The 14,843-nt window shown below is 47.4% G+C and overlaps 1 protein-coding gene across 4 annotated transcripts in view; it reads left to right on the top strand.

Annotated features, from left to right (window-relative positions):
• Atp9b (ATPase phospholipid transporting 9B (putative)) overlaps window positions 1-11,330 on the top strand; it is a 187,610-nt gene extending 176,280 nt beyond the window's left edge. For 2 of the 4 annotated variants that reach the window (XM_038330414.1, XM_038330412.1), the window contains exons 25-29: window positions 250-358; window positions 5,772-5,829; window positions 6,835-7,038; window positions 8,720-8,752; window positions 9,445-10,618. In XM_038330414.1, coding sequence (XP_038186342.1) covers window positions 250-358; window positions 5,772-5,829; window positions 6,835-7,038; window positions 8,720-8,752; window positions 9,445-9,581 — 541 coding nt within the window. In that variant the 3' untranslated portion in view covers window positions 9,582-10,618. Of the gene's footprint in view, window positions 1-249; window positions 359-5,771; window positions 5,830-6,834; window positions 7,039-8,719; window positions 8,753-9,444; window positions 10,619-11,184 lie in introns of those variants that run through there. The other 2 variants (XM_038330411.2, XM_038330413.1) reach the window with 2 other exon arrangements.
• The last annotated feature ends 3,513 nt before the right edge of the window (window positions 11,331-14,843 follow it).

Genomic DNA, 14,843 nt, shown 5'->3' with positions numbered 1-14,843 from the left:
GAAAACTCTTACATTAAATGGATGCCTCTCTCTGTAAGAGTCTGTGATTTATATGACAACCCTGTGCTGGGCTCGGGAACCAGGCTCAGGAAGAATCTAAATTGGTGCCACCTTGGGGGTTTAGGTTTGTTTTTATAGGATTGTGTTTTCGGGTTTTGAGACTGACCTACCTCTGAATCTAGAAACATTGTCACAGTTGTGTTGCAGACATTCACAGGCTAACTAAATGTGGTCTTCTTGCTTTTCTAGGTATGCAACTATCTACACTATGTTCCCAGTGTTCTCCTTAGTGTTGGACCAAGATGTGAAGCCAGAAATGGCGATTCTCTACCCAGAGCTGTACAAGGACCTCACCAAGGTAAGACCCCAGTGCCGTCACCTCCAGTGAGAACACACCAGCGCTGGCCTCTGTGTATTCCAGCAAAATAGAGACGGCCTCTGTCCTGGATAGCATAAGAAATGTATGACATGTAGCAAGCATTAGAAAACATTTTGAAGTATCGTTTTAGAAAAAAAATTTTCAACTCTCTGTAATAGTTATATGATGTTTCACATAAGATTTTAGTGTTCTGAACCATTTGTGAGCTTTTGTGAATTTAGCAAAGACATTCAAACCTGTGCCTTGAGTCTTACAAAGGATCCTCTCTAGCTGTGGCTCAGCCTGCCTAGCACTGTCCCCGTGTGAGAGGCCGGCCTCCTTTACACCGTGCAGAATGCAGCCTTCTCCAGCTGCAGATCCCTAGAGTCCGTGACTCAGGGTGTCCTGTGCATTCCTGGGTCTCTAGTTGTGAATTTCAGAATTGCACCTTGAAAGCGGGTCATGCATGTCTCTGTCCTGGGGACATAGGCTGTTCGGTGAAGATGGTGCAGAGTGTGGTCTGACCTGCAAAGACTAAACCTGCCACCATGAAAAGGCCCCACTCCACTGGGAACAGTACTCCTAAGAATAAACTGTTCCTAAGGAGGTTTGAAGTTGGCCATGTGTTACATCAAAGCATATTTTTAAAGCTAAAAACCAAGAGGACAAGAATAGAGGAATAGCTGAGCCCTGCACATACAAATTCTTAAAAATTCAGGATTTTCTACATGGCTAGCTTTTCCTAAACCAGAAAACAACTCCAATTTAAGGCAGTCTCCATATGATATAGTGAAGAAGGAATTAGATTGGGTGTTCAAAGAATTAGTTCCTGGCCCAACTGACCATTAGCAGATTAGGATGTAGTCTAACTAACTGCTAACTAATGGACTAGACTGTAGTCCAGCTGACTGCCAGCCAACTCACTAGCCTGTACTCCAATTGACTGCTAGCTAACTCACTAGACTATAGTCCAGCTGACAGCCAACCAACTCACTAGACTGTAATCTAGTTGATAGCTAGCTAACAGACTAGACTGTATGTAGTTCAGCTGACTGCTTACTAACAGACTAGACTAGTTCAGTTGACCATCACCTCACCAGATAGGTGTTGGGTAAAGTTGCCTTACTTTAGTGGTTTAATTGTATTATTATTATAATTACCAAATTTATAAAACTTAAAGCCTCTTAAAAGAGCTATAAAGTATCCATATAATTCTGTTTTCAGGTTAAATAAATCTTCATCTTTGTAGCATAAAATAACATAAACATAACTGTTGTCATGATGATAATGTAGTTGTAGCTACCAGAAGAGATTTCCCAAACTTTTAGATATTACAACTATAAAAGGAACACTTTGAATCTAAAATTCTAAAATGAGACTAGGATCAGAATATGGCATTAGGAACAAAAACTGTAGGAATTTATTGCAAATGGTTAGTTATAGTAACTCGCTCATTTGCTTATCTCCAGATATTCTGCAAATGTTTGATTAACAAAAGAAAGGTAGAAACCAGCTTTTGATACAACTTTAGACACCCCACTCTCTAACCCCACCCTTCTTACATCTAGGCAGTCTGCAGCCCTTAGAGTTGGACACTGTAGCTCTTGTTGCTCAGCTCTGGTACTAGGACACTGTAGCTCATGTTGCTCAGCTGTGACACTCACTAGGACACTGTAGGTCGTGTTGCTCAGCTGTGACACTCACTAGGACACTGTAGCTCATGTTGCTCAGCTGTGACACTCACTAGGACACTGTAGGCCGTGTTGCTCAGCTCTGGCACTCTCTGGCAGGTTTAGGATTCTCAATAGCAACAGTGAAGTAATGAACAAGCGCAGTCTTGCATGGGCATTAGAGAAAACATGGCTTTTACCACTTGTAGTAATTTAGTCCTTGTATCATTACAGGCACCTAAATTATCTAATAACAAAACTATGGATAAGGTCACAAGTGTCTAAGTAGCTCATTGTCTCTATGTATTCATCATTAGTTCTCACCATATAAACTCAAGGAGTTTCTTGTGCAGTTTGAACTGGGTTGCATTTCATCTGCTTTAAGTCTCCATTTTTGTAAAGAATTTAGAATGTCTCAAGATCCCAGAATAATCCCTGCATTATTTTAACAATCCAGCTTCCCATTTTCTCTAAGTTATCTTTTCCTGTGATCCAGCAAACTGTAGTTTTTATCTTTGTAGTATCTAGTATATTATACATCTGGTATACTTCAAATTCTTCAAAAACAAAATCATAGTAAGTGGATTAAGTTGAACCGTCTTGTCTTAATTGGAAGAACCATTTTGAAGCTTTTCGTTTCTTCTGAACACTTTGGCAAGACACCCGCATGACCTCTCTTTCCATCCTTTAATAATCATGGAACCAGAGATGGGACACCGTGTGCCCATGTAAGAAGCACCTACTATAATTGAAGGATATGAGGTTTAGTCCCTGCTTCTGATGAGCCTACATTTTAGCAGCAGAAAAAAAAAAAGAAAAGAAAAGAAAAACATATTTTGTGGTAAAAGCCAGGGTGGTAGCAGAGGACAGCAGCATGAAATAAGCATTTCCAGCAGCTGCCCACTGCTGATTTATCTAGATATCTTCAGTTGCTTATCCAAAGTCAAAGCAACCAAAAGGAGGTACTGTGTTCTTTGCAACAAATACCATATGACTTAGTCACCCTCTGTTGTCATGAAGAGACACCATGACCAAGGCAACTTATTAAAAACAACGTTTAATTGGGGGCTTGCTTACAGTTTAGAGGGACAGTCCACAACCAGCATGGCAGGGAGCATGGCAGCAAGTGAGCAGACACAGTGCTGGAACAGTAGCTGAGAGCCCACACATGATCCACAAGTAAGAGGCAAAGAGTGAGAGTCTGGGCCTGGCATGGGCTTTTTAAATCTCAAAGCCCACCCCAGGTGACAGATTTTTTCCCCCAACAAGGCCACATCTCCTAATTGTTCACAAAACTGGTCCACTAACTAGGAACCAAGCATTCAAATTAGAATCTTTGGGACTATTCTCTTTCAAACCAGCACATACTGTTTTCTAAATGTACTGCCAACTAGTTGTTTTAGTCAAGGGTATAAACAGTGCAGGCATTCCAGATCCACTGTACTGTTCTCATCAAATCTGCTAACTGTGGGCCTGATATGCTATCATTCATAGTTTCTATATGTTGTATAGTTTACTTGACCTGAGATACATGCCATTAACTGATTGTCATAGAAAAGGAAACTGAGGCATGCAGATTTAGTCAGGAACTGAGGATAAAACAGGAGGTGTGTGCTGGGCAAAGCTGACTCTAGATGTCTGTCCAGAGCCTGTATGCTTCTGACATGTCTACCACATGGACAGAGTCCCTGTTGGGTGGCCTGGTCTTTGGTGCTTGAGTGAGCGATTGAGCCTGTCAGTCAGAGGAGCAGGAAGAACAGCCTTCTAAGCAGCTTGCAGTCCACAGGGTTGAGCTGCTTCTGTGGCTGATAGGTTTGTGCCATAGAGCGGGATTCTTTTTCCCATGGATCTGTTTGAAAGCATCTACATCAGGGAACATGAGCCCTATGCACATTTCCTCTGATTACTTATTGATGGTTTTATACCCATTTTATTAGTAGAGACTTACTAATCTGTGGCCTCTGTAGTCAGTAGTTGTCATACATGCCCTGCTATGTTTGCAGCCTTAACAAGACACATGGCACAAAGTCCTCATTAACTTCCAACATCTAAATTGATCATTTTCTCTCGGTCTTCATGCATTTCAGAAAATCTGGCTATTGAGTACATCTCTTTACTTATACAAAACATTAAAGTTAAATTTCCTTTTAAATTCCTGAAGTAAAATTAGTCAATGCTTAATTACAGATAAGTTTTATGACCAGAGACCAAACATGCTAGTGTCTGACAACAGAAGTGTCCTTGGAAAATAGGTGCTAGAGAAACCTGCTAAAGTTCTCTGCTTTTGAAAATCAGTATTAACTTTAATCAAGTACGGTAGAGTTGATTTCTTCTTATGTTATCTGTAATGAGGATTGGGGCTCAGTCAGCATCTTCCCTGATAGACACTTGTAACCAAGAAACTGCTTAAATGGAAGTGTAGCTATTGTTTACAGTTAAAATATAACTGGAATTAGAGTATGCAGATGTACCTGCATGCATGTATGCTCACCACATCTGTGCAGGTGCCCACAGAGGCCCGCGTGTGTTCATGTCCTCTGCAGAGGCCCGCATGTGTTCATGTCCTCTTCAAAGGCCCGCGTGTGTTCATGTCCTCTGCAGAGGCCCGCGTGTGTTCATGTCCTCTGGAACGAGCTCCAGGTGGCTCTGCACTGCCTTGTGTTGAAGGGGCATTATGCTTCCTTAACTGCCGAGCTGTCTCTTAAGCCCTGTGGCACACATCTTTCTACTTTGATCACTAGAAGTTCCCACCATGCTCCAGTCCATTGAGGTTCTAGGCTGTGGTGTGTTATTGCTGTCCTGCATCCCTGGAGTGTCCACCTTTCCTTGTAGGCACTTATACCCACATCTCCTACAAGAACTCCTCTCCTAGGGAGTGGAGATGGGGGAAAAGGGTGTATTAGTGCAGAACTTTGGAATCTGAGTCAGTGACATCACAGGATGCCAGAGGCATGCAAGAAGGAGCTGAAGGAGGGTAACAGACTCCCCCATTCTTGACCTGTGCATGTGTCTCCACATAGAGGCTCATGGTCATCCTACTCTGGCATATGTCACCTGATGGGCCTAGCATTGGGGGGGAAGGGCATTGAGCCAGTCCTTCCTTGTATTGGAATATCTTAAGCTGTGAGATTCAGTGCAGGGGACTAGGCAGCATCTCTTGTCTCTGTCCCATGCTGGGAGCCTGTGATTAGTCTGAATGGTGAGGCAGAGTACATAGTACTCTGAGTACATGAACACATGCGGGCCTCTGCAGAGGACATCTCATCTGTCTGTGCTGGACTTACAATGTGGAAGGTTTTCCTGAAAAGATTACCAAATCAGAAATTCTTACTCCAGTTGGGACAAGTCATAACTGAAATGCCTTCACTGTTTCTACTTTGGGGTGGGGGAGTCCAGAGAAAACTGAGAAGTAAATAATTATTTCCTAAAAGTAACAAAGTAGAGGGAAGATATTTTTATTACAGTCTTTATCTATTAGTTCAGTTAAATGTTTGTCTGTAGATACCAGCTTCTGGGTTACTAGGAATCCAAGGACATGGCTGTGGCGTAAGAATTCCACACAAGAGAAGGCACATAAAACTCCAGCCAACCACAGCGTTCCATACACACCATGGTACCCACCCAGGCTGAGGTCCCCTTTGTCAGGGTTAGGACAGCAAATGGGTGGACCCCTGCCCCTTGGAACTATATAGTCAGGCTCGCTACTCTGCTCTCCTAACAAACCGTTCCACTGTTCACCCTAGGGCCGGTCCCTTTCCTTCAAGACCTTCCTCATTTGGGTTTTGATCAGCATTTACCAAGGTAAGATGGCTCCTGATTTCACCAGACCAGAGAGAGAGAGAGAGAGAGAGAGAGAGAGAGAGAGAGAGAGAGAGAGAGAGAGAGAGAGACGATAGAGAGGAGAGATAGCCTAGGGTGCGAGGATATGGAGTCTATGCGAGTAGAGAGCTTGCTCGCGCGATGTATACTCGATAGAATCGCTATATACTATACGCTCGGCTGATCTAGCTTGCCTCTTTCTCCTGGGTAGCTTCTTCTACTCTAGAGAGAGAGAGAGGAGAGTTAGCAATGCTGTGTTCTGTTTTCACCTGCAAATTAAATTTCAACAGTTTAAATTTCTTCAGCAGTTAAGTTTGTTTCTCTGTTTCTATTGTAGATTGGTATTCCAGTGTGGGTTTGTGTGCATTGATATTCTGGGGAGAGCTTTTGATTTTGGTTTTATTTTGAAGGTTTTGAATTTTAGAGATAAGGTTTCTTGTAACCCATGGTGGGTTCAGGCAAACTCATTATGTAGCTGAGACTGGTCTTGAACTCCTGATCCTTCTGTTTCTACCTTCTAAGTGCTGGGATTACAGGTGTCTGTCACCGTGCCCAGTTTGTGTGATGCTAAGGGTCAAACCCATGCCCCCCTTTATACAAAGCAGGTACTCTACCTACTTAGCTGCATTTGCAAGCCCCAGACTGGTACTTTTTAACTATTGTGTGTCAGCCAATCAGAAAACTCTATAAGTACTTTTTATATTGTACTGCACAGTGGTTGTCTTTGATACAGTAAGGCTTTGAGAGATCTGTTTAGTAACTGGAGGCTATTGCCCTGTGCTAGAGTTCCCGGGAAGGAAAGATTGCCCTAGCATAACTAGCTGCCAGATGAGAGAGCTCATGTACGACATACTGTGAAGTCAACCAAAGGGGAAGTTGGCTTCCTGCAGATCTGCAAGACTGGCCTGTCCATCCTCACCAACAGTGGCTGTGCTCCTGGTCCCTGCTGCATGTGTGTAAGCTAACCGTTCCTGTGCGCCCTTCCAGGTGGCATCCTCATGTACGGGGCACTGGTGCTCTTCGAGGCAGAGTTCGTCCATGTTGTGGCCATCTCCTTCACGGCACTGATCCTGACTGAGCTGCTCATGGTGGCTCTGACCATCAGGACATGGCACTGGCTGATGGTTGTGGCCGAGTTTCTCAGTCTGGGCTGCTATGTCGCCTCACTTGCTTTTTTAAATGAGTATTTTGGTAAGTGCTTGGAGCTTTGATTCATTATCTGTGACAAATTAACCTTTGTTGTTATCTCTTCAACAGCTTATATTATAGACAAGTCCCATAGCAGAAAGTTTCACAACACAGAAGTTTGTTTTTATGGAAAGATAAAAATCATGTAGTGACTTATAAAATTAAGACCTTCACAGTCCTATTTATGTTAGTTTGCAATCATTTTCCCTAAAAGAACTGTGCTGTTGATGTTTTCATGGTGGAAGCTCTGAGTGCTTCAAGGCAGCCACTGGAGAGGAGGTCTAGGTGGGTGAACCACATGGGTTCTACTTCCTTCTGCTGTCTGCAGAAGTCATAGCAGCCCAGCAGGCAGCCAGGCTCCTCATTGTAGTAGCCTGGGGTTTCCTCACCATGTGACTAGGGGTCTTCACCAGCACCTCCCTGAGATGGAGTCCAGGGCCTGTTGCTTCTAACACATTCTTTGTGCTAGCCCCAGCCCCAGCTCACAGTGACTCACCAGGTGACCTTGGGACTATGGGGATACCCTGAGCCCTGTACTCTCAGAAAGAAATCCTAAGTCAATGCTCTGTTTCCTGAGGAGCTGCCCATCTGAATCTACACTCCTGTGCCCTCAACATTCCCAGTAGCTCCCGTGTCCCTTAGCACTGCTCTGCCCTCTCTTGGCTCACTCAACTATGCTCTGCTAGGTCTCGTCACTCTTCCTCCCCAGCCAGAGGCTGAGAATGGCAGAAGCCAGGTCACCTCAGCATGGTCATTGTGCCTAATGATACCACGTCTGATTCTTTCCCAAGATCTATAAAAATCACGGCAGAAGGAAAAAATACTCCTTGTGCATCTGTCAGTGCAGGCTGCACTGCTCCTGGAGTATAGAAAGGCCCAGCCTTCCAGACTTCAGACAGAGTGTGCGCATGCTCCATGCACCCATGCTGTACTTTCTTGTAGCTGCCTGAAAGTCAGAGTGCTTCCTGCTCCAGACTTCAGAAGGGAGAAAGCTGTGTGTGGCCCTCTTGTGTTCTCCACACCCATGACAGCAGCAACAGCTGCCTTCATGAGCATACAAGTTAGTCACCCACCTCAATAACAAAGCCCTCTAGGTGGTAGATCAGAGCCACAGTGGTGAGTTCAGTCACTGTAGGCCGTCAGTCTTTAGAGCAGGCGGGGTGACACAGGTGGGAATAGAGTCAGCATGAAGTCCACATTGCACTTGACGTGTAAGAAAGGGCTTTCAAATGAGACCATCAGGTGTGGCAGGGTTCTAGCACAGATCCAGGGGGCGTCTGGGAATTTGCTTCCATATTGCATTGACATAATTGTTATATTGCCATTCTGCTTAAAAGATTATGTGGCAACAGGCAATGAAATGCAAGTTGAAACTCCCAGCACAAGTGCATTTCCTGCTAACATTCTACTGCTTTTTTTTTTTTTTTGGTTTTTCGAGACAGGGTTTCTCTGTGGCTTTTGGTGCCTGTCCTGGAACTAGCTCTTGTAGACCAGGCTGGTCTCGAACTCACAGAGATCCGCCTGCCTCTGTCTCCCGAGTGTTGGGATTAAAGGCCTGCGCCACCACTCCTCTCTACTGCTTTTTAATGCATTTCTCCAGTAAGTAGCTAATTAACCACTGAAAAGGCCTGAGCCTCTTTCCGTCTTCCTTCATCTGCTTTATTCATGTTTTCTCTCGGCACAGGTATAGGCAGAGTATCTTTTGGCGCTTTCTTAGGTAGGTAAAGTTATTATTCCCTTCCAGAGTACAGACTTTTAGCAAAAAAAAAAAAAAAAAAAAAAAAAAAAAAAAAAAAAAAAAAAAAAAAAAAAAAAAAAAAAAGCATTGGTTTGGCACACCAGGCTAATTCTTTAAAGTTGAGATAAAAACCAGTTTTCCTCTAACTCAGCACTCCTCACCCACTGAGACCTCGCAAACCCTCCCTAAGCTGCACAGTGTGCTCCCAGGTGTTGCCTGTCCTCCTTAAAACACTTGCCTGTAGGTGCCAGCTAGAGACTGGGTGCTGAGCTACAGGTCCCAGTGTGAGTCTGTTACTCTAGTGAGCGGACCCTCTTATCCCGGCTTTGGCAGCAGTTTGTGGACTCCTCAGCACAAGTGAGGCTTTCCCACCTGTCATGCCGTGAGGACTTTGGTGGCCTTGCTAACCACAAGTGAGCGAGCTATGTCCTCTGTAAATCATGCTGAAAGTGCCGCCTGCCCTTTTAGCCAGCTCCAGACCTTCCCAGTGCCAGGATGCGCTTGCTCCCTGTGCAGGGAGAAGCACAAGGTGGACAGTGAGGACAGTCCAAGTCAAGGCAGACCTGTGTGCATGGCCCCCGTGGAGCCCATGGCCCTGGGGATCCTGAGGGGCTCAGTCTGGGCTGGGAGCTCCTATAGCAGCTCTCAATATCTCTCCCTCCTCCCGACAGATGTTGCCTTCATCACAACCGTGACCTTCTTGTGGAAAGTGTCAGCCATCACTGTGGTCAGCTGCCTTCCACTCTACGTGCTCAAGTACTTGAAGCGGAAGCTGTCCCCTCCCAGCTACTCCAAGCTGTCCTCCTGAATATGACATGAGGCCAGGTAGAGACACTCCTGCGCTGGGCAGCGTGAGGGACTGGCCCTGCTGGTGGGCTGAGGGCTGAGTCCCCCGGCCCTCCTCCCGGTGTCTGTCCTGTAGCAGCGGTAACAGCCACTGAAAGGAGGTGACTGCCTCAGCACGGCTGGGCAGGGTTAGTCCTGAGCACCGAAGGCTAATTTCTGCAGTGTCCCGGCACGTGGCTCCTCCCTTTGACGGTGTACTGTAGAAAGCCATTGCTGCTCAGACTGGAGGTGCCATGCCTGCACATGCCACCACGCCGCAGCAGACAGTGGACCTGCCCGTCCACCCTCTGACACTGGCACACTCCTCTTCAGACGCAGTTTTGCTTTTCACTGAACACCACACACATAACAAGCCCAAGTGGCCAAGCAGTGACACTTCTGGTATCCTAATTCCGTTGCAGCTATGAATGTAAACCGTTCCTCGAGGCACTGCTGTTAGCCGATACATTTTTATACCATGAAACCATATTCAAAACCGTTTACGTAGAACTCAGCTTGTCCTGTGCAACTCACGGTACCACAATGCTTTGCTTCCTGAGTAGGGGTTTCTAGACGACATGGCTTTACCTCAGCACTCTGAGCTTGTGATGGCAGATCCTCTGTCGAAGGCTGCACTGAGGGCTGGTGGGAGCTCCCTAGGGGCATGCTGGGCTTAGTTCGCCCCATGCATTGTGTGCGTGCAGCTCTGCACTGTGCACTGTGTGCCCGCCACACACACAGTGGGCCTTGTGACCTCAGCTCTCCCCACTGTGCGGCAGGCTGTGCGAGTCTTCTTTGCACTAGTTTTTTGTACGTGCCTGTGCTCTTCAGCTTGACTTCCCTCAGATGTAGGCCCTAAGACCCTGAATTCCTTGGGGGAGGACAAGCTGCGTGAGCAGAACACTGAGGACATCCTCCTCACAGGCTGTGGGTCTGTGCAGGACCCTCCCCAGGCTTCTGTGAGTGCTGCTTTTCAGAGAGAAACTCTGTGGCATAAATAAAGCTTCATTCGTCCCTATAGTGCCTTTTGACTTGACTGCCTTCGTTATTAGTAAGGAACCTTCTGGGTGTTTAAGTATTCCTGCAGAACTGCAGTCAGAAAAAGCTGTTTCTTACATTCCCCACAAGGTGTCACTGTTTGTTGTCAGTTCACAGGCTGGTTCTCTTCTCTCTGTTGAAAGAGGGAGTCCAGAGTCACTGATCAACATATCTGACTGGACTTCATTGATGCAGCGGGAATTAAGGGTTTTGGATTCACAGCAATGCCAAGGGGCCACAAGGCAAGGGCAGGCACATTGCTTAGGTCAGGGTGTGAACTAACTGCAGATCACTCACTGTGTGCTGTTTAGAAATAGAGCTCACATGGGAAGCTAAACCAGAAGGTGGTAAAGAGTTGCAGGCAGCCTCAGAGAGTAGTACCGTGAGCCTCTGGGGCTCAGCAGCTTCCTCACAGCAGTGGGATACAGAGAAGGAGAAGTAGTTGGGCTTTGTATCTTCAGAGGCTGAGATGCACAAAGTCCTAGTTAGAGGCTGTGGGAAGCCCATGTGGTTGCTCCTCCATGAAGTGAACATAATCTCCCCCTCAGGGTGCCGCTGTCGGGGTCAGACGAGACGACGGCGGGAGGAAGCCCTGAGCAGATGCCTGGCACACAGTGACTCAGAAGGCTGTGTAGCATTGTTCCTTGGCTGGACTGAAGAAAATGACTGCTTAATAAAGGATCGTTTGACCTGATCTAGCTCAGGCCTACAAAGTAGCTCTTCAAGTGTCAGGGAAAGAGCCACCTTGAGGAGCGGGGCTGTGTGTTTCTGCTGGCTTCTAAGACAACCTGGCTGAGTGCAGTTTTAAATTCTGGAGCTGTGTCAGCTCCCGAAGTTCTCCTGGACAGGCTTGCCTGCTGATGAGCACTGTCTAGCCCTCACAGGACTTCTGCAGACCTGCTCTTCTGCCTTGTGCAAAGAAAGGGCCTCTGCACCGTCTAAGGGCCCTGATCTCCACCTCCCTCCCCATTGGAAGCTCTAAGGCAGGAAACTTTCACAAGTTCCTCCAGTACACAAAGGCATGTGACAGACATGCTCTTGCTCGTTACACAGGAAAGTGTGGATGTAAGTGAGCTAGCAGGACAGATAGCAAGTGGAGAGACTCCCTGGAAAGATGGAGTTGAGCCAAGACCAGAAAAGATCCATTCACTCAAGAAGGAAACAGCTCTGGGATCAGAGGAGCAGATGGAGGCAGAGTACAGAACAGTGGAGCCAGTGTAAGGGTGGCTCGGGAAAGGGCAGTGAGGCAGGCATGGTGGGCGAACAGAGGGAGAATGAGCCACTCGACAGTGGGCAACTGGATAGATAAATCAGCTAGCGTATATAGATAGCGGGTGGATGGTGGGACGGGTGGGCAGGCGGGCCAGTAGGTGAATAAATGAGTAAGCGGATAGACGGGTGGACAGATGTACGGATAAACAGATGGGTATAGATGGGTAGGTGGGTGGATGAGCTTTGATAACCACATAGCATTTCAGCCTAGGACCACCAGGCTTTTCCTTCTGGCCCTTGTGAAACAGAGGGCCTCACTGTGTTCCCACAGAACCATGACATTGTTAAAACAGCCACAGGCCCCTTCCCGTGGTGCTCAGAGCCCAGCAGAGAGGCTGTAGCAGGAAGACTCAGAGTAGCCAAGAGGCTAAGTGCTGCTCCATCTCTGAAGGAGGCCTGCCTGGGGACCCGTCCTCGTGGACAGCATCCAAGCATGATAAGTATACCAGAGGCATTAGTCAAAAGACAGGTGACCCAGCTGGGCAAAAAGCAAAACTAGCAACATTCTGGACGGAGACAAGAGTAGGCTGAAAGCAGACGGACAGGACAGCTGCAGTGTGCTACCAGGACGTATCAGGAAGCCAGTGGCCATGGCAATATCGTTCACCGTTAACTGCATATAAAAAGTATCCCTTAGGACAAAGAGAGCACTTGGTGGAAATTGTGCTAGGGTAAAGTGGATACGTGAAAGAACGCTCTGGTCTCGGTAGGCCAGTTGCCCTCCTCAGCAGAGCGTTTTTAAAGGTTTTTTGTCTGTGTACATATAGGGTGGATGGTGCATGCACATGTGTGTGCAGGTATGCACACCCTTGCACATGTGGAGGCCCGAGGGGGATATCAGGAGGCCTCTCCCATCACTCGCTTCCTTACTCCCTTTGGACCAGGTCTCTCACTTAGCCTAGGCTGGTAGCTGGCTTGTCCCAGTGATCCTCCCATCTGCCTCACATCTGGGGTTACAGGTACAAACAACCACACCTAGATATGTAAGTACGTGTTAGGGTCTTGAACTAAGCTCATGCTTACATAGCACGTGCTGTTGCCCACTAACGCATCTCCCCACCTCTGTGACTGGCATCTTTACCTCTGTTGGTAGTAGCAAATCTGGAAGGAGAGAGAAATCAAGGTGGTGATGTCAGCCTATCACGCTGGCTGGGCGCCCAGCCCGCTGCAGAAAACAGCAGAGTGGCCGTGTGCTGACTCAGTAACGGCCCTAAAGAAGCTCAAAGCCAGAATCAAGTAGACATGCTTGACACGTGCCTGTAATTCCAACATGTGGAAGACTGAGGCAGGAGGATTATAAACTCAAGGGCATAACAAGGCCCTGTTCCACAAATCCAAAATCAAATGGCCTACTTCTAAAGAAGGTGGAAGGGGATGATTAGAGAAATTCTACATTGCTTTCAATGAAGTGAAAATGTCAGGATTTGAGAGACGCAGTTAAAGCCATGCTTGAGGGACTTATAGGTTTAAATGCTTACATGAGAGGGGAAGTCTAAAATCAAGACTTCATTTTGGGGAATCTAGGGAAAACAGCAAAGCGCACTTAAACAGAAAAAAGTGATGAATGTTAGCAAAGAAAGGTTCACACTAGAGGCAGTAATCCCAAAAGCCAGCTCTGGAGATAAGCCGGAGCTCCATCTGCCCCACATGCTGAGGAGACGAGACCAGATTCCCACACTTGGGTTCCATCGATGAGACAGCAGCACACTCATGTGAAAACATACCTGAGAGCATGAAAACTGAGCAGGGGTCGCAGTTTCTGAGCTGTCAGCCCCCTGGGCTGCTGGAGCAGAAACTCTTCAGGGAGTGTTAGGCCAAAGCTGCGTTCTTGAAGTGGACAGGAGGCAGATAGACACAGCAAGGGACCAGGGCTGCTGTGTCCCCTTCCTTCTGGGCAGACCCCAGTGGCCTAAATGCCTCCCTCTAGGCCCCATCTCTGACTGAGCCTCACAGTTCCCTCAGCACCATCTCCTGGAAACCACACATGAGCCTTTGGAGGGACGCTGTAGTGGCAGGCAGTAGCAGCTCTGTACCCCACCATTTCTGGTCCTTACTGTACATGGTAGACAATGGCAGGATTCTTCCCCACAAATTACGTTTTTTTTAAAGTTTCCTGTGAATCTATATTCAAAATAAAAAGTTTGAAAAGCAACAAAGATCTGCTGAGTGGTCGTCTGGTCAGCGGTCAGACCCTGGCCCAAGCGTAGGAGCTCAGTCCTGGGCTGCAGCCTTCAGAGCCCTCTAGTTTTTCTGGAAGGAAAGCCAGTTGGTAAGAGCAGTCGACTGAGCAGACATGTATAGCTTGCAGACAGCTCCCTTGTAGGCCAGTCCCTGTGAGCCAGCCCAAATGGGAAGAACCTGTGGGCCAGGGGTCAAGGGACCACAGGTCCTATGTCTTAGGAAATGCCTGCCTGCCAAAGCTTCCAGCCTTGTGTTGCCAAGGAACAGGACTCCCCAGGATGGCAGAGGGCGCAGTGGGCACCAGGAGGGAAGCCTGCCAGTCTCACAGCTGTCCTGCAGAATGTTCCTGGACCCCATGAGGACGTTGTCCTTGCCACCCTTTTTCCCACCACATTTGGAGTCTGGCACCTCCTGCCACTGGCACCCTTGAGGGTAGGACTGGCCTTGCAAGCCTTCATGTGTCAGGAAAACAGCATAGCACCGCAGGCCTGCTTTGGAGTGTGCAGTGTCAGTAATTAAGGGCTGCAGGAACTGAGGCACAGAGGAGTTCAAGGGGTTTCTCAGAGTGAGGGGACCAGACCTTGCACGCAAGGGTGGTACACGCATGGACCTGGCAGTGTAGTACATGGCTTTTCAAGCCGCGGGTCCACATCCATGTAGGTCCCTCAATCACCCTTGCTAGTACATGTAGGCCCATATAGAGACCTGAGTGGGATGGGAAGAGCTGGACATAGACAAGCACCTTCGTCCTCCC

This window comes from Arvicola amphibius, chromosome 5, assembly GCF_903992535.2.
Source record: "Arvicola amphibius chromosome 5, mArvAmp1.2, whole genome shotgun sequence".
NCBI lineage: Eukaryota > Metazoa > Chordata > Mammalia > Rodentia > Cricetidae > Arvicola > Arvicola amphibius.
This window is presented reverse-complemented; position numbering and strand designations above follow the sequence as displayed.